The sequence below is a fragment of the Lemur catta genome, chromosome 14, assembly GCF_020740605.2.
Source record: "Lemur catta isolate mLemCat1 chromosome 14, mLemCat1.pri, whole genome shotgun sequence".
Lineage (NCBI taxonomy): Eukaryota > Metazoa > Chordata > Mammalia > Primates > Lemuridae > Lemur > Lemur catta.
Window position 1 is genome coordinate 64,895,309 of NC_059141.1, and position 19,837 is coordinate 64,915,145.

The 19,837-nt window shown below is 54.7% G+C and overlaps 1 protein-coding gene across 1 annotated transcript; it reads right to left on the reverse strand.

The window, feature by feature from the left end:
- Window positions 1–474: 474 nt before the first annotated feature.
- ZNF488 (zinc finger protein 488) lies at window positions 475–18,885 on the reverse strand. Its single transcript, XM_045567964.1, has 2 exons — window positions 18,823–18,885; window positions 475–2,710 (listed from the first exon to the last, which is right to left on the reverse strand). Exon 2 carries the CDS (start codon window positions 2,547–2,549, stop codon window positions 1,578–1,580), a length of 972 nt encoding a protein of 323 aa, XP_045423920.1. The 5' UTR covers window positions 2,550–2,710; window positions 18,823–18,885; the 3' UTR covers window positions 475–1,577.
- Window positions 18,886–19,837: the final 952 nt, after the last annotated feature.

A 19,837-nucleotide genomic window follows, 5' to 3' on the forward strand; every position in this document is an offset into this window, starting at 1 on the left:
ACGAGTCCTGTAATTACTAGTATTAGGCAGGGCCTCATTCTGGAAGCATCCAAGAAGCCCTGCTGGGATGCGAGTTGTGGCCTAAGAGGCAGCTGTGGGGCTGGGGCGCCGCCTGACTCCGACTTTCAGAAGATGATCTGGCTGCACGTGAGGAACGAGGGGTGTCCGGGTGGGAGAAGGACAGCCAGGGGGCAGATGTTGCCACCTCGACAGGGTGGGCACAGAGGACAGTGCGGGAAGAGAGGTGCCATCTGGAGGGGGGCTGGCTGGCAGCTGGCTGAGACCCCCCACCAGCTTACCCTGGCTCCTTCCCCGCGGCAGGCCTGAGCCCTGTGCCGGACACCCCACCAGAGGGCTGGAAACCAGCAAGTCCTCAAAGTGAGGCAGAACCCAGTGGAACGAACTGCACTGGCTCCGAAGCTGCCCAGGAAGGGCTTTCACGCAGACTGGCCTGTGTCACGTCAGAGGGTGTGGCCTGTGCCTTGCACTATCAGGGACGAGGGCCCGCGTGGGGACGTGCGATAGCTACTGACAGAAACGCGGCAGACAGTAAGCGGTGCCCAGAATTCTCCTGATCCTCACAGTGTTTGAAGCCTGAAGTTTCTGCACATGCCCCGTTCTTGAGAGCTAACGGGTGTGCGTGCAGGTGGGGACGTGTTCTATCTCCGCCTTCTCACCTATGCACAGCGCGGCAGGTTGAACTCCCGGGCCCGACTCCTCACCTTCCTGGAGAGGGAATGCCCGTGCACCCCGGCCACGGCCTCCCCGAGGGCAGCCGGCGCTTCGTCACCCCTCAGCATTGGGCCTGGCCCTATGTCTTGCATCGCCAAGAGGGTGTTAGTGCCGTGACTCAAGCAGAGGCTTGAGATGCGCTTGTGTTTGGGGCTCGCCCTCCGGTGCTCTTTGCAGAGCCGTAAGAGCAGTCTGCTCTGGGTAGCCCGGCAGCCCCAGCAGAGAAACAGCCTGACGTGGATCAAACCTGCAGCCCAGCCAGGCCCAGCCCAGCCCAGCCCACCCGCATACCGTGACCGAGACACAGATGCTTTTGCTTGTCTGCCACTGAGAGCTGGTTAATAGCGACGGCTGACCAGCAGTCGCCGTAAACCTCGCCCACGCAGCACTGCGTTCTGCCAGGCAGCATGCTGGCCACTCCCCATGTGACTCGGCCACCAACCCTAGGACACAGGCATTGCCAGCTCTGTTTTACAGGTAGGAAAACTGGGGCCCAGCAGGTGAAAACCCCTGTCCAAGGTCATGGCTAGCACGTGCAAGAGCCCAGAATCCAGGCTTGTCTGCCTCCAGAGCCCACGCCGTGCGCCACAGCAGGCCCCCACCCTCGGGGATGCACCTTGGATTAGCAAAGCCCATCGTTTTATTTCAGGACTCCACTGTCTTCAGCACACGTTGCACAGGCTTGCCCGTCTCTTTCAAATTATAACTGAGCTGTTCGTCTGTGGATGCCAAAGGACCAGCCCTGCAGACGACTGAGACAGCCTCCTCCAAGGGAGGCCCAGGAGACCCCCTGCCCCACTGCCAGTACTGGGTGCTGCACCCCGTGGTCGCTCCACGGCCACCTGCTAACTGTGAGAAGTCATGTGCCGGGAGAGATGGTGGCGCTCCCGGAAGTACTCTCGGCACACGGGGCAGGTGAGGGCCTCTTCTCTCCGCTTCTTAGAACGCGGGTCTGGCCCCGTGGGCTCCTTTTTGTGGTGGGACCGCATGTGGAAGACCAGGTCGGACGTCAGGCGGAAGGAGAGGTTGCACTTTGCACACCAGTTCTGGGTGCACAAGCCCAGGGAGGTGGGGGTGGGTGGCAGGAGGGCCCATGAAGTGGGGGAGGAAGACAAGGGCGGCGGTGCCTGGGCCTGGGTGTGCTCCAGCCACAGCTTGGGGGCACCCAGGAAAGCGCTGCAGAATGGAGCATGCTGTGGCAACGTTTGCAAGTTCCAGAAATCACTGATCAAAAGCTTGGGAGTTGAAAGTCGACCCCAACAAGGCGTGACTACAGTGTTGATAAATGCAGACAGCTCACCGAGGGCGTCTGCAGATTCACCTGTGGGGAAGACGGGGGTTGGCCCGGGCCTCTCTGCTGGTCGCTTGGTTGGCTTGCTGAAGGCGCTTCTCTGCTCACCTCGGGCTCCGCTGGGCCACACAGACAAGACTGTGCTGCTGACTGGGGCCCTGGGGACGTCCTGGACCAGCTGTGCGGGCCCAGGCTGGCCCGCAGGGTCATCGTGCCCCCTCTCCTGGGCCTGACCGCCCCCCAGCCTCTCCTTGAGCCTCGGCAGCTCCATGAGGGCGCTCTGCCTCTGCTCTCCACGCACCTTCCGGGGCAGTGGCTTGCCCAGTCTGGGCCTGCCCGCCGCCACCGACAGTGCCAGCTCAGCACAGGCCGCATCCCAGGCCCCCCTGCCCACGGCAGCCTCGCAGTCCAGGCGGTTCGTTTTCTCGAGCAGCACCGGCTTGCAGCCCCGGCCCTGTTCAGGATCGCTGAGCCGCCATCTGTTTGCAGCGGACGGGCCCAGCAGGGGCCCCGTCCCAGCAGCCATGCTGGTCAGCGGGGCCTGGGACACCGGCCGGGCACGGCAGACGCTCCGGCAGCCACCAGTGTTCAGGGCTCTGAGGTTCCTCAGGACTTGGCCAAGGGAGGAGCCAGGAGATGGGAGAGCTCGCTGGGATGGCTGGGCCGGACACACTCGGCCACAGGGCCCTGCAGAGAGAGGAAGCGACAGGCAGTGAGACAGGCATTCGCTGCCACGCGGGCAAACGCATCATCACGCTGGCGTCAGAGAAGCCACCCGGTGCTCGGGCCTCCTCTGCATCTGTGGAATGGGAGCACGACCGCGCTGCCTCCAGGGAGACGGGGAACTGGGACAGCACTGGACTCCAGAGCCCACCTCAGTGGCAGGGCTGGGGACAGAGGTCTCTGCTGAAAACGCCCGGGAGCAACAGCCCCTGGACGCGGGATTGCCCTGGCATAAATGGCTGAGAAAGGGAGAGGCTGGAGGGGAAGGGAAAGAGCCTGCTCTGGGGACAGCGGGCAGCCCCCAGGCCCCTGCAGGAGCTTCCGGATCACCTGTCAGCAAGCGGACTCCAGTGGAGGAAGCTGTGTGCCATCAGCTCCTATTCCGTGCTCGCCCTGTGGCCCTGGTTGAGTGTGGAGGACACGGGAGGCCACAGCACCAGGGGTCACAGCACTGGAGGGCTGTGCACGTCACAGTCCCTGCTCCTCACGGCACCCCTCTCTGTCCCTGCTCTCGTTTCAACCCTCTGCTCCTCGGGCTGCGGGACCCTTGCAGGCGAGCAGCCCCTCTGATGGCATCAGCCGCCCACCAGCTTCCGCCTGGTCTCCTTCCACTTTCTCCAAGCCCGGCTTCTTGTGAGTCTTGCGTCCACCCTCTTCCCCTTGCTGCCATCCCAGCCGCTTGTGAGCAGGTGGTGGCCCCCCATTGGTGGGGTCTGCTCCAGCCGGGACCCCCCTACAGTGGCCACTTCTCAGGCCTATGCATTTGCCCAGCCAAGCTCCCCAGGGTTACTGAGACACCATGTGTGCTGCCTTCGGCCTCGCTGTGCACACGGACAGCTGCATTCCCCTTGTACCTGTGAACTCCGGCTCGTTCCACAGTGCAGCACTGTGCCTGGGGCCCCCCAGATCCCTCTGGCACAGACAACACTCTCCTCCCTACCACTGCCGTCCCGGGCACAGAAGGCTTGCGCTCAGCCATGGCAGGGAGGTGGCTACCTGCAGTGGAAGGGCACCCTTGGATTTCCAACCGTGACATAAGATTGAAAGGCGAGGCCACACCAAGGGTCTCCAGCCTCTTCCCGTTCCCTCGTCTCCACTTGGCCCTAGCGCTGCCCTCAGTGAGAACCTGCCTGGGTCTTCCCTAGGGGACAGCAGAGCAGTCAGCCACTCGAACTCACTGAGAAGAGAGCTGATCGGACTGTGGGTGCCAAGAGTCACCGTGAGGGTGGGAAGCACCCAGCGAGCTCGGACTCTGAATGGACCCTTCCTTCGGGTGCTGCTCGGACCACTCTGAAGAGGGTCAGATCTGCCTCATGGGAGAATGGAACAAAGATGTCACCACAGTATTGTTTATGGTGGTGAAAACAATAAACACCTAAATGCCTAACTACAGGTCCTGGTAAAGGAATTCAGATGCATACCCAAGACGGAACACTGCAGCCTGGGACAGTGGTGTGTGCTACGCTTATGATGTAATGCTGAGGAGGGAAAAGGACAAAAGGACTATATATCTGGTATAATCTATTCTGTGAAAAAATACATAAGCCAAAGGAAAAACCCTGGGAAAAAACGTAAAGACAACTAGGTCATATTCTTCACTGACTCCCTCTTGCACTCAGCAAGCATTCGCTGAGAGCCTCCAGTGCGCTGGCCCTGTGCTAGGTGATACGGTGACAGTGACGACAAGGACAGAGCACAGGGACCAGCCAATGCGTGAGTGTTACACACTGACAAGCGCAGCGTCTGAGCAGAGCCCTGAGGGTCCAGCAGGGGCTGCCCAGGGTTCACGGAAAGGTGGGGTCTACGGCAGGAGGAAGACCGCGCCTGAGGCCCAAGGAGTGGACAGCCTGGGGGATGTTCAGGACACCCAGCCAAGCACGTCTGCGGGCGCCGGCTCTGCTCCCGCCGGATCGCCCAACAGTGGCCACTTCTCAGGCCTGTGCATTCTTGCCCAGCCAAGCAAGACCTGATTGTTTTTATAAATAAATGATTTATTTTTAAAGTATGGCTATAAAAACTATGCAGTAGCGTGGAAGAAAGCTTACAATGCCATGTTGAGCAAAGTGTTAGATACAAATAAATGGTAAAACAAACAGGGCTGGGGGCAACAGTGGGCTTTCCTTTCCATTGGCATAGCTCCAGGGTGTGGCTGGGCACTTCTCCAACACTGTTTGGTTTCTGGCTGTGGAGCATACAGATTTGGTTGTCTGTCCCTTCCGGAAATCCTACAAACTCCCTAATATCCTATAATAAACCTCCTTCTGATTAACATTTTTTAAAAAGCAAAAGAAAAAACTTCTATCTACCAAATAAAAAACATTCAAAAATACCAAAACAATATATAAGAAAATATACATATGTTTATATCCTATAATATATCCCATACAATAATATGTATATAATATATTATATACTATAAACTGTATGTATACTATACACTAGAGTGATGTTAGTATTATGGAATTTAGGGTGATGGTTTTCTCTATTTTCTAATATTTTAACACCATGCTGGTCTTATTTTAATGTTGTTTTGTTTTATTAAGCAGTTGACTGCTTTAAAAGGGAGCAATGCCCTTCCCGGCTTGTTCTAGGCTGGAATTCTGTAATGCTGTTCTCACAAGCCAGTGGAGCTGTTTCCTACCTGCTCCGGGAAATAATTCTGAGGTAAGTCCCTCCCCTACTCTGTCTTGGGAAAGAGAAGTCCTCACTCCTACTCTGGAGTCTCCCGGGAGCCAAGGGGCTGCAAGACAGAACAGGGGCCCCTCCTGCTGGCTGCAGAGTGCGCTGTCTGTCGTGGGGGCTTCAGGGTCTGTTTCACGCAGCCTGGAGAGACCTGGCCTCCGCCCAGCTGCGACTGGGGTCTGCATGCCCTGGGCCACAGGGACAAAAGCAGAGCTTTAGAAGAAGGGAGGAAATGCCCGAGCACTTGGGTCACATCGGCCTTTGAGCAAAGTGTGTTTCATTTTCTGTTCATTCATTCAGTATACATGCACAAGCACCTACTATGTGCCAGGCTCCAGTCTACATAAGACTGGTGGCTCTCACATGGAGGGAATTCTAAGTAGCTAAAAAATGGCTGGAGGGGAGGGTGAGACAGGAAACCAAACACTGGCTGCAGCCTGGCCTAGCCCTAGAGCACTGGGGCAGGATGCAGGGCAGGAGGCCTAAAGAAAACATCAGTCCTGGACTCAGTCCTGAGACAGCAGCCCCTGGCCGTGCCCACGGCTGGATGCAGGACAGGAACTGGTGACCGAGGGTGGAGGACAGAGCGCACCCTCAGGCATCTGGCCAAGGACACAGCCGGCCATGCTCGGAGGAAGGACATCGACCTGTCTGCCCTCCCCAGCCTGCCCCACTGTGCCCCGGCCTGTCTCCAGCAACATGTGACCAGGTCTTTTCTGGAAGCTTAGGGCTTGTATGCTTTCTACGCATGGGGAGACAGAGCCCGGCATGCAGCATGAGTCAAGAAAAACAGAAAAAAAATGAGAAAACAGCAAGTGCGTAAAGCTGCCTAGCTCTAAACCTCCTTCCACCTCTATCATTGCCCCCAAATTCTTCTAGGGCTCGTGAAAATTCCAGAAACCCCCCAGGGAGGTGGCCAGGAGGAGCTGACAGGCCCTTGGCCTGAGGGTGAGAGGTGCACAATCCCCTGGCGGCCCCATGGGGGGTCAGACCTCACAGGTGTCCAGGGCTCCTTGGTGGCGGGGAGGGCGGGACCGAGGCTGCCTCCACCCGCTCTGGAATCAGGTACCTGCCACTCGGTGTCGGTGCTGGTGCGAGAAAGCAGGGCGAGCCCACACCCACGGCACAGAGGTCCAGAGCTCGCTCTGCACCTCAGCAAAAACCAAGAGGCAAAATGACACAGAAAGGCACAGGGCGAAAAGCGGGAAAGATGTGGATGTGAATCTCATCTCCGCACACTTACTGGGGAGCTTCAGGCATGTGACATACAGCCCTCTGAATGCTTATGGATTGTGGCAGCAAATGAATTAGTTTAAACAGGACAATACTATCTATAAGGAGCCGCCCAGCACACCTGGCCCATGGCAGTCCCCCAGGGAAGGCTCACTCCTTCCTCTGGGGTCGAAGGGCAAGAATACAATGAGGGGCCTGGAGAAGCGAACAAGAGAGTCCCCCCTGCAGTGCAGCCCCACGCTGGGGACACAAAGTCTTCTGCAGTCACAGCAGCACCCTTGTCCCTGAGATCCTTGGAGTCCCAGGGATACATAATGTGCTGCTGTCTTAACTGAATGAAGCGGCCAGTGTGCTGTGGACGGGACGGCCCACCAGGCCTTGCCCCGCGCACCCTCAGAGAACAGCAAACATTCAGGTCGTAGGTGCTCCAGCCACCTGTGTTGTTTGATTCACACACCCTCGCCTTATGCCTAAATGTATTGTCAAATCAAACCGGAATTCATGATGAAGAACAGGAATTGATAGTAGGAAAGAGTGTGTGTGTGTGTGTGTGTGATGAATTGTGCTCTCTTTGATTCTAACTGATGCTATTTGCTTCTGTGACTGTGCTTGCTTTTGGCTGTTTGATAAATATAGTTGATCAGAGTGAGAAACAGGTATAAGAGCGGGAGTGACTCCATGACAGGCTGAACTTCCTGAAATAGGCCTAAGTTTCGGTTTCCCCGAAATGACGCTGACCACAACTGGCGCCGGCGTGAAAAGCCCGAGGCTTGGAGCCAACCAATCAGGAGCCAACACCGTCAGCCACTTTTGGAGGAGCAAATGAACTAAGGGGGGAGGAGGGATGGAGTGCCCAGTGTGTCGTGTGCAGACTAGCGTATCGTGTGCAGACTAGCGTGTTGTGCACAAACTAGCATATGAAAAAGTATAAAAGCTTAACCTTTACCCCAGGGCGGGGTCCTGGATTGTGAGAGGCCACTGCGTTGGTGCTCTGGGACTTGGACCCTAGCTCGAGCTAGCCAGTAAACTCCTTTGCCTTTTGCAGCCTCAGTGACTCTGTCTCTCTGTTCCTGGGGCCGAGGGGAACCGGCTCTAACAATGACAAAACAAAATAACAGAAAAAGCTTGCTGAGAAGCAGCACAGGACAGGCAAAAGTTAAGACTCTTGGGTTTGAGCCTCAGCTTAAGCACTCAGAGACGGCCTTGGGCAGGTCCCGGTCCTGGGGAGACCTCACTCGCTGCAGAATGAGGAGGCTGGGCCAGACGGTCTCTATGGTTTTAAGTACCACAGGGCTCCAGGTGATACCTTTATGTGGCATCATGACGCATTCTGTGATCAGTCTGGCTTTTTTTGGACGTTTTCTTGACCAGCTAATGGGCAAAAAATAGAGCAAATGGATGATCCAGGGAAGATCTGATAACAGCCACACCACAGTGGGGTGTTTCTGTCAAGCATACCCATAGCTGTTCTTCTAATGTCCCTGAACCTTCAAACACAAGCACGACTCTGGACTCCTTCTAACAGAGGTGAATTAATGGGCCCCGTGAGCACATCTGTGTACTTTGACACTTCATAGTGATTTCTAGCATCTCTTAGGTTCTAGCAATCAGGGCTTCCTAGCTGCAGACAATGGCATCTACTCCAAGCAGTTTAAGCAGAAAGGAATTTATTACAGGGTGTTGCGTGGCTCATAAAATCTCTAGGAGAGCCAGAGACCAAGCTCGAGTGCCCTCCAAGGGTCAGCATAGCCAGAAAAATGCCTAACCCTGCCCTGGCGCTGTCTAGTAGGAACTCTGCTGGTATCCACACCCACCACAAGGGACCCAATTCTGTGACCCCACAAGACCAGATACCCCTGCCCCTGTGCCTGCCAGAAGATCTTGCCTGCCCACCAAAGACTTTACCTCACAGGACCCGCCACCTCCACAGCCAGGTCCAGCTGATGCACGTGGCCGCTGGGTGGGACCTGTGTCGAAGGCCGCACCCTGGCTGCAGGGCAGTCTGGGACACGTGGATTTAGCCTTCCAACCTCGACAGTGCAGGGACGCCAAGTGAGATGGGGTTAGACTGTTGCTGATTGAACCAGTGACAGTATCTGTCACTGTGGCACTTAATCAAGCTCACCCCACCAGGAGGCTGAGAAGACACAGTCACGCAACCCTGTCCAGAAGGTTTTCTTCTCTGCCCGCAACTTTGAGACAGAAAGGTTTTCTCGGCATGTGACCAGTGGTGTGTTGGAGCCAGCTCACAGTGCCTTGTGAGATTTTCAGGAATGCTGTGGGCTAGCTGCTTCAACACAGACATTATTAAAAACTAAATTACACAGACTTACAGTCAAATAAATTCTATTAAAAACAAAGGCAATGAATACTCAAAATGCCTCTCTTCCTGATTATCCTACTACGTTTCACTATGACCTAGCCCTTGGGCACGATTCCGCGGACCGCGTCTCCTTGGTGCGAGCAGGGGCTCGCTGCCATGCACCTCTTCCTAACTCCACGGCCAGGGATGTCCTCAGTGGCCTGAAATCAGCCACGATGGGAGAATTCGTGGCAAACGCTATAAATCAGGGCTTCATTTCTTGCTTTGCTGATTATCTGGACTTAAGAAAGTGATGGGAAAAAACATCAATAATGCAGATTAAACTGAAAATCGTGTCTTGTCTACAGCAATCACATTGTGAACAGCACGCAAATTGAGGGACTATTCTTCCAGTATTCCAAAACTCTTACATTATCTGATTTAGCAAATGGGTCGCTCAAATCACTGACAAGTGAGGTTCTGACATACGTTCATTGTTCTACTTTCATCTTACACGTTATTGTAAATGAAACCATCACCCAAAATTCATGTTGGAGCCACATGCTGAGAGCCAGGTGTTAAACATTTACCGGCACACCACAGCATGTGCCCCAAATATTTGTGAGTGCTGGGCACTGGCATGGTCAGAGAGACCCTTCCGAATGGGGAGGAAGGCCTCCAAAGGGCAGGCAGAAAGAAGAAGAGAAAAGAGAGGGCAGGGAGAATCACATTGGCAAATGCCCGGCAGCGACAAGACTGGGTTAGAAGTCAATCAGGAGTGTTTTGTAAGGACTGTTTACAGGTAAGATCAAGTGGTCCAGCTACAGGGACCCACACCATAGCTCTTAGGGAGACAATCACTCATTTATTCAACAAGTGCCAATATCGGCTGGCCCTGGAGATACTCCACGTGTGGTGAGAGAGGAAAATACCTCATCCTAACAGGACCCAGGATAGAGAAAAGACTGCATTAGCGGTGAGGAGAAAATGTTGCAGGATCAGGGATGGATAGTCACCGACCATGTGCTATCTGGGGACTCTGAGGAATGCCCCTCCATTGAGGAGGTGATATTAGCTCTGGGTGTTGATGGATGAATAGGAGTTCACCAAATGAGGATGGGAAAATGGCACAGGCAAAGCCCTGGTGGCAAAGAAGGGCTGGGCAATGCCAGCAGCGAGGAAAAGGCAAAGAACAGGCACTCAGCAAGACAGAGAGCTCCACCGGCTCCCGTAAATACTGACTTTCCACTCACACTAGGCCAGGTCAGACCCCACATGAAATCCAGCCCCACTGAGTAAGGTAGGGGAGGGGAAGGGACAGGGTCAGAGTCGGAGCCGGATTTGTACAACTCCTTTCTCTGAAGAGCTCTGGACTCCTTGACACCCAGTAACACTTGCGTCCTCCAGCTACTCTCGAAGGCACCTGCCCCATTTCCCCTTGCCCCAGTCACAGCTCAGATGGAGGGGCTGACGCAGTCACACTATGTCCAGCCTTCCAGACAGCGGGGCCTGCAGAACAGGGGCTAAGCCCAAGGTGCTCAGTGACTCCCAATGCAGACTCTACCCAGACTTCCGGGGCCAGTGGCCAAACTCATGCTCAGAGATGTCTTTTTTCACCCAATGGAAACCATAATCCAGTGCTACTTCCTTTCAGAGCTTGCAACTTTACCCCGTGTGCAGACTTCCAGGGGACCCTGAGAGGCCAAGTGAAAGGAAGAGGCTGCATCTGCGACCTGCTTACCCCAAACACCATCAGGGCTGCCATGCTAAGGCTTGGGGTGCAGGGCCACCTTCAGCAGCCTGCCCTGGCCAGGCTCAATGGCGCCCCTGCCACCCAGCTGGACTCTCCGCCCTTGCAGAGAGAGACCATGTCCATGTCTGATCGATCTTGGTGGCCCCAACAAAGCATCCTGGGGGACATGTAGCAGGCTCTCAGGAAGTGTGGGCTACACTGAATGGTCCACTGGTGACCCGAGTTCTTAAACCAACTGATGAGAAGGGAGGATTCCACGATGTCTGTGACCACAGAGCAGAGGTCAGATGGTTTTGTTTGATGCTACCCTTCCTAACCAAACCCAATTTCAGTTTGGGAAATTACCTATGTGCTCCTGCTACTGGGATTCTCTGAAGCAGCTCAATCCCTGTCTTTTTTGCAGGGGAGGAGGCGCATGTGGAGACAGGGTCTTGCTCTGTTGCCCGGACTAGAGTGCACTGGCATCACCATGGCTCACTGCAGCTTCCAACTCCTGAACTCAGGCGATCCTCTTGCCTCAGCCTCCCAAGTAGCCAGACTACAGGTGCACACCACCACGCCCAGCTATTTTTTTATGTGTCATAAAGATGAGGTCTCACTATTGCCCAGGATGGTCTTGAAATCCTAGGCTCAGGCAATCCTCCTGCCTTGGCCTCCCAGAGTGCTGGGACTGCAGGCGTGAGCCACTGTGCCCGACTCAATCCCTGTCCTTTTTGAGCTTAAGTTCTCCAGTGCTCCCTCTGATGCTGTGATCTACCCTGCACACACCTCAGCACACCCCTGCCGTAAGCTTCTAATTAACTCCTGCGTGGCTAAGTTGACTTGAGTTGGTTTTTGTGGCTCATCTCCAAAGAAGCCTGCTTGGTACGGATGCCATAACTAGCTCACCCCAATTTGGAGTGCTGTGCCTCCAGGGCTCTACCTGGAAGCAATGATACCACACACAAACACACCATGCACATGCACACGCACACGGACTGCTGCCCAGAGGCACCTGGTAAGCCCTGCCCCTGCACCTGTCAGCATCCAGGCAGCAGCCGCCACATTAACAGAGCACAAAGGGCTCCCTCCTGCCAGCTCTGACCTGGCTGAGGGCGGTTTTCTTTCCCTGTCGCTTGGCTTGCTCATTTCTCTCCGATCCTCAGCAGCGCCAGGCCGCTTCAGGCTCTGCAAGCACAGGTGGCCAGAGAGACAAAAGCCTGGAGCAATAAACACCTGGGCTTGACAGGGTGCGTCTGAGCTGTGCCTGGCCCCTGCCCCATGCTGGGGGCAGCCACCTCTTCACCTGGCCCTGCCCCTGGGGCAAGTGTGGGTGTCCCGTCTCCACTCGCCAGAAGTGCTCACACTTGGTTCTCCCCACACGTGAATCTACTCGAGTTGCCTCTGCTGACAAATGTCTGCCAACTGTCTGCTCATGTCAAGCTGCCAGGCATCCACAGGCAGGCTGGCCTCTGGCTCTGCCCCGGAGGTGCCCTCGGCACGGAGAAGACATACAATGACCACATGTTAGGTGGCACCAGGGGGATGAGGCACCCAGGGGGAGGTGGCACCAGACCTGTTGGGAAGGCCTTCATCCCCGCCCTGCCCTTCCCAGCCCCACCCTCAAGTTCTGGAAACTTGGACAGCCATCTTCAGGCATCCCCCTCAGCTGATGAGCGGTTCTGGTGGAACCAGACTCCGCCGATCACTCCAGAGTTGTCTTTCTTAGGAAGTGTTTATCGCCAGGGTCCAGCATTCTAGGAGTGGGTGAGCGCCGTGCTCACTGGGACCTCCACAGGCGGGTTACGCAGGTGTGCAACATGGCCTCCAGCCAGCCCCCTCCTCTCCCCTGCCCCCCTGCCGCCCACGGAGCAAGGCACACAGCCAGGCCTCTTTCTGTCAGAAGCTCTCAAGTAGATGAGACAAGGAAGCCGACTTTTGGACGGACTAAAAGCACAGGAGAAGCTGGGGACAAAGCAGGAAACATAAACTGAAAACGTCAGCGTGCCCTCGTGGGCCAAACGCTTTTGAATGGCTCCCGTGGTGAAACGGCAGCCCTGCCCTGCCCTGCGGACCACTCTGTGCGGCCCCCGGGGCCCCGGGTCCTCTGTCATTCTCGGATGCCCAAACCGTGTGCTGCCAGGGGGGCCTGCGCCACGCCCGACATTCTTTCCAGCTGAACTCCTCAAAGGGGATGCCACCGACAGCCCCTGTGACAACCCCGACTAATGTCGGCCAAAGTTTCCCGAAGAGGCAGAGGCAGAAACACCAGAACTCCGAGGGACCCAAGCAAAGCACTACCTCTCTGAGCCTCAGTTTCCCGTGTGTAAATTTGGGCTGGGCTAAATTACCTCTACAGCCCACCCCAGATCCACCAGCGTGTGACTAAGTGGGAAGAAGGCAACTCTCCCCTTTCTCAGAGAAGCTGGTCTGTTTGAAGCTTCCTCGTTGAGCTGCCATGAGCTCACACAAAGAACACACACACAACTCACACGCATATACGCAGACACACAGTCACACACTCGCACACACGCTCACATGTATACATACACTCCCACGTACATACAAACACTCCCACACAGAGACACATACATATGTACACATATATGCATACACACTCATGTGCACACACACACACATATACATACACACACCCCCATACACACACATACACTAACACACACACCCCCACAGACATACACATACACTCACACATACACACAGTTACACATACACACCCACACTCACACACAGATACACACACGCGCTCACACACACACTCACACAGCATGCAGGCACACTCACGCACTCACACTCGGTCTCAGACCATCCTCCAGAGGACAGCTGACACCCACACGTTGCTCCCAAGGCTGTACAGGAGCCCGTCCCACTGTCCTCCTGGTCCCGCTGCACCAGGCGCCCCCCTGCAGGTGCCCCACTGGGCTGCCTCCGGGGCTCAGGCCACCATTGTCAACCACAGCTATGGAGGCCTGAATGCGAGAACTGCCCAGAGTGCCCTGAGAAGGGACGTGACAACCCTCTTCTCAGCACTAAAACTGGGGACACTTGGTCTCATAGCAGGAGGGCACATTTGCTGTCACGTGCCAGAAGCTTCCACACTTTATTTCATTTGATTTTCACAACAACCACGCGAGGCAGGTTCGTACCCCAATCCAAGTGCACTTCTCTCCTACCTGCCAAAGGCCACCTGGCCAAACTCAGTGCAGCACTCGAGCTTTGTGAGGTCACCGTGGATCTGGACAGCGCCAAACACTCAGGTAGAAATCCTGCCCAGCTGCACACTCCAGCAGTGCTGACATCCAGATATTAATGCGGAAGAGGAGGAGGAAGAAAAGCAGGAGGGGAGATCTGAAGTGGCTGTGGACGCCCCCCCCCCAGGGTCACTGCTGTCACATGCATGCATCAGCACTGTGTGGGGTAAGGCCACTCAGGCAAGTATAAGGACACCTACGAAACTCCTTCCGGGGCCCCACTCCAACTTCCCCCCACTCTGTGACAGTGGCCAGATCAAAGCCCCTCAAAGTGGGGAATGATGTGAGTCCAGCATGGCTTGTTCCTGGGAGCCCCTGCCAGCTCCACACACTCCTCTCCTCTTGCCTCTGGACTCCCAGCCCTTCCCTTGTGCTAGGATCTTTGCCAGGGGCACCCTCACAGTTTGGAGTCCCCTCCATGCAGGCTGAATCGACATCTGACCCCCCAAATCTCTCAGATGAGCACTGCAGGTGTGGGACTGCACCCCAGGTCATGCCATGCCCTGGCCAGGGTGTCACGGGGTCAGGGCCCCTGACCACACACAGCAGCTCGGCACTGCCTCACCCGTGCCTTCCTGCGGGCCTGCCCGGGCCCATGTGCCTGCAGCTCCATCTCCATCCAGACCCCTGTGGCAGAGCGGAGCTGCTCCTCCCTCCCTCCCCCGCCGCAGACACCAGCTGCCCAGACAGCGAAGGATCTGTGCAGCCTTTGTTCCTGCGCTGAACATAATCTGAAAAGAGCTCTGTGGTCCTCAGCTCTCCTCAATAGGCTCAGCTTGTCCCGGGCACTCGCCCCCAGCACTCTTTACTGTGTGTCCCTCTGTCATTGTGCATGTCCCGAGAAGGACTCCTCCTGTCATCCTTGGTTCTCTTCCCTCCGTCCCACATAGACACGTCTCAGTGTTCTCCCTACTTGCAAGCACCTGATTTAATCCCAAGACTCCCGCCGTCACGGAGCCCTCAGGTCAGGGATCATGAAGCTGTGAACTTTGAAACTGTCTGAAACCGAGTTCTCCACATCTACAGGGGACTGTCTCATGCTTGGCCTTCCCTACTATAGGGGACACTTCTCCCTGAGGCTCCCAACCCCCCTGGGCACCACCAGGGTCCTGCTGCTACCCATCTCAGGGAGTGCTGCACCCGGGAAGGTGAGGCCTCACCCACACCAGTGTTAAAAGCTCGTGGTTCCTGGCTTACTTCCCATCCCCTGGGCACTGACTGTAGACTGATTCCTCCTTCACCTGGAACCACTGGCCACAAGCTCCCACATTACCTGTCTGTCTATGCTGTAACCAGATTGTCCCAGGTAACCTTCAAGCCTTCCATCCACATAGAGGTTAAGAGCATGGACACCAGGGTCAGAGGGCCTGGATTCCAGTCCAGCCCTGCTCTTACCAACCCTGCCACCTGGGGCAAGGTGTGGGTCCTCCCCATGCCTCCGTGTTCCCGTCTGCAGAGAGGATTACCCTGGCGCCCACTTCACTGGACTTTCGGAAAGACCTGGATGGACTAACACGGTTAAAGTGCCAAGGAGCCCGGCTCAATAAACGTCAGGGAGATAAGCTGTTCTCGGAGGACAAGCGGGTCAAGTCGATGTCATGGCCACCTTCCCTCTACCTGTGAGCTCTCAGGGACCAGCATGCAACAGTGTTTAATGAATGACAAAATGGCCTGGGCATTTTTCTCCTTCCGCTCCACTTGCAGAAAAAAGAACTCTTGGCAACCAACCGGATGACCTCATTTTCCTGAGATGGCTGGAGGCACTCTCCACCCCAAGTCAACTGGCCAGCCTCCAGCTGTGCTCAGCTGTGGGTCACACACCAGCTCTTACTCCAGTGACACGTAGGCCCCAGGCAGTGCTTTGCTGTGTCTGCCTTTCTCTTCAGCTAAAATAAACAAGAGCAGAAAATACTTCCTGTGCCTCCAATCCTTTGGACTCTCTGGTCTCTAGAGAGGCTTCCCAGACCTTTTTGGAAGATTCCAGAGGATAACCATCTATTGACTTGCTTTGCATATGTCCTGGGTTTTCCTAACAAAGGGAATACACGTTTCTAGACATCCTCCTGGCTCTGGCACACTGAGAAAATTACACACTGGAGTGGCCCAGGCTTTTCTGCAGGCTGGCTGGTGGTGCCCCAGGGCTGGGGAGAGAAGGGATTCCCGGCAACCCCCACAGGCTCCACCGCCAGCTATGGCTGCAGCCCTCTAGCAGCAATGCCTACTGTGTTCCAGCAAAGCCAAGTGCAGGATTCCTTGCACACAGTCAGCCCTAGGCCTGCAGTGAGGTTGGTCCTGGTGCCAACACCCCTTAGCCATGTGGACCCATGTAGGGGAAGATGGGATCCCATCAGCCACTCAGACGTCCGAGGCTCTGTGGATGCAGGGCCAATGAAAGCAGAGGGGCAGGCCAGTGCCTCAAAGGGGTCCTGATGTGTAGACGGACAGTCAGCCATGCACATGGCCGAGGGTGGCCACAGGACACTAGAACAAGGAACAGGATTCTACCAAACACTGCCCACTGGCAATGGGCGGATCTGTGTGGCAGGATATTTCAGACATAACTTGCACTGAGGCTGCAGCAACAAGGAAGTCACACAACGGGACTGAAGTAGCCCTCATTGCTCAGGCTCCAGGGGATAACTTGGGTTCCAAATCAGCTCTGCCACTCACCACCTGTGTGATCATGGATGACCACCCTGGGCCTCAGTCTCCTTATAAGTAAGAGGGGGATGTGATTTTCCTTTCAGGAGCCTCCCAACAGGACTAAACAGGGCTCTGTGCATGACAGGTAGTAAGAGCCCCCAAAATGGCAGGTCTCATTCCTCATGTGATTAGGGAATAAAGCCAGATCCCTAAACGGTGGTCACAATTGCTGTGCCAACCTTCAGGGAAAAAGTCTGTGATTACACATCAACTGCTCAGTCAGACCCTCCCAGATGCCAACGATAGCACCATCTAAGGATAGAAGGATAAGGATGTTCTTCCAGAGACACAGACTACTTCATGAAGGAAGATAAGTTTCAAAGCACTGAAGCCTGAGACTTATTTTTTTTTAGCTGGTGTGATTATCTCTTTAAAACAAAGGTTGCCTCTCCTAGATTTCTGAAAGAAAAATGTGCTAAGCAAAGCAGATGGATTCTAAATCATTTGAAAACCTTTTACCCTTCCCCCCAGATGATACAGTGGAAGTCATGGTTAGATTACTTAAAAGACAATTTAACCCTTTAATCCAGAAAATAGTTTCACCAACTAAAGTTGGGTGCACATACCTAAAAGTTTTTCCAACATTCTTGATCAAAAGTGAGCAAATTCTTTCATTAAACATACTGCAGTCTTCCTCCATCATTTCTAACCTCTGTTCACTTGTGTGTGATTTATCTATGGCCAAATTTCCATTTCTGCAACAACTGAAAAGTTGAATTAGCTGAATTATCAATAAAGGTCACAATAAACTACATTAGGTTAAATTATTTCAAAGAAGCCAAAGCTTCAAGCTTTAGTTGGTAATTAAGATCATTAAAAACAAACAAGGGTCCTTTTTACAACTTAGTGTATATATATATGTATATATTAAGTGTGTACGTTTGAACATATGGACAGGTATGTATCATAAAAATGTCATGAAAAAATGAAATCATATCTGACAAAATTAAATTTTTAACAGGAATAAAATGTTGCTTGGATACAACACCTCCACTTTATCCCTCAGAAATGAGTGAGACTTGCTTGTCTAGATTTGTTCACTTACTAACATGAAATATTTTCACCTTGTTCCTACTATCTAATTTACACAAACATATTAATTTCAAATGCTACAATTATTTTTATAAAATAATCTCTCAAGAGTAAATATGTTATTTCATTTCTGCACATCAGAAACACTGACAAGTACATGTTCAGAAATTTACTGTGATTTTTTATTTCTACTCTCACCTAAGTGTTTCAAATGCAAAACCCTGGCCTCCCACTGTCTTCCCACAGCCCAGCTCTGAATCCTGCATTTGAATCCAGCTCTGAATACCTGCCATTTCATAGCCTGCCCAGGAGGTAGGTGTGGGTAGGACAGTCCCCCAAATCCTCCTGCAAGGTTTAGCTTCCTGCTGTGCTGTCTGTGCCCATAGTAAAGGCAAAATGTCAAGAAAAAAAATTCAATCAACGCCTTTTCTCTAAAACCAGGTGTTTTCTTTCAGCTCACTCTGAAAATCCAGAAATGTATAATTTGATCATTTATATGTTTTTTTCCCAGGACAGGCACTGAGCAGGTTATGTGTGCAGACCTTTGGATGCAGTCTGTTGGAGAAAGGATCTGGGGCTGACGCGGGGTTCTTGGGCTGAGAATAAGGGAGCAATACGAGATGAACTGAGGGACGAAGGGAGGAAAGGATGCGAAGAACTGCCGTCTGAAAAGTCACCTTAGGAGAAAAAAAATCAAAGGCAGAATTCTTTTGTGCTGAAAAGAAGGGGGGAAAGGAAGAGGGGGAGAAAGATAGAGGAAGGGGTGGAGGGAGGAGAGAGTGAGAGAGGAGAGGGTGGAGGGGGAGAGGGGGAGAGACAGAAGGAAAAGAGAAGGGAAGACGGGAAACAGCCAATGAAGAAGAGACAGACAAGAAAAAGTGAGAGATAGGAAGGAGAGGAACAGGAAGAGACAAGGAGACAGTGAGGCAGGGGCAGGGACAGGATGGGGCTCCGGACGCGGGAGAGAGCAGGAGGACGCAGGCACCAGAGGGGAGGGAAGACCCCCCACAGTCAAAAGGCAGGACTCAAGCATTCTGCCCTGGGGAAAAGCCAGCACAAGGGAGATGGATCCCATCGCCCACGCGCGCTCGCGCCTCTGTCCCCGCAGGGCACGTCTCACCTGGGCTGTCCGGCGACGGTGGTCGCGGGGCGCCAGTGCAGACTGCGGCCGCCTTGCTGGCCAGGGCCCAGCGCGCGGCCGTGAACTTAGGGTTGGCGCCTGCGGACGGTCAAGCCCCGCCTCCCCCGCTGCCCGCCCTTGGGGCGGGGCCTCCGCGCCCCCCGCCCACAGCCGGCCCGCCGGCCTTCGGGGCGGGGCTTGGGGGGCGGAGCCCGGCGGGGAGGGGCGCCTGGCGCGGGGGACTCACTCTCCGGGCTGGAGCCTCCGCGAGGTCCTCTGGGCTGCGGCCGGTCCTCCCAGGGCTCGGCTCCGCCTGCAGCCCCCAGCCGGCTGGTGGCCTGGGTGGCACCTGCGGGACGGCGGAGGGCTTCGCTTGGGGAGCGGCGCCCACTCTCGCCGCGCTCTCTGGCCCTGGGCGCCCCGACCTTTCCGCTCTTGGGCCCGTGGGGCAGAGGCGACGCCGGCGCAATGGTGCGTGCAGGGCCTGCGGCTCCTGTTGGTGTCCGGGCCTTCTTCCCCCTCGCGGCTTAGCGGCCCCTGCACCTTCCCAGCGCCCTGGAGAGTCGCCCAGCCCCTCACTGGAGCGGTCCCGCTGCCTCTCTCTTCCAGGCTCCCCAGGTGTGAAGTGGCAGCACTCTGCCAGGTAAAGGCAGTTCCCTGACCCTCTGAACGTAAAGATGTCAGGGGACATGGCTGCCCATGGAGGGTGGGATGGGGCAAAGGCGAAAAAATGATGGTTCAACTGCATTAAGAACTTATGGAAACCACATACAGAAGATTGAAACTGGACCCCACCTCTCACCTCTCAGCAAAATCAGCTCACGGTGGATAACAGACTTAAAACTAAGGCATGAAACCTTAAGAATTCTAGAAGAAAATGTTTAGGAAAACTCTTAATAGACATTGGCCTAGGCAAAGAATTTATGAAGGAAGACCCCAAAGCAATCACAGCAGCAACAAAAATAAATAAATGGGACTTGGTCAAATTAAAAAGCTTCTGCACAGCCAAGGAAAC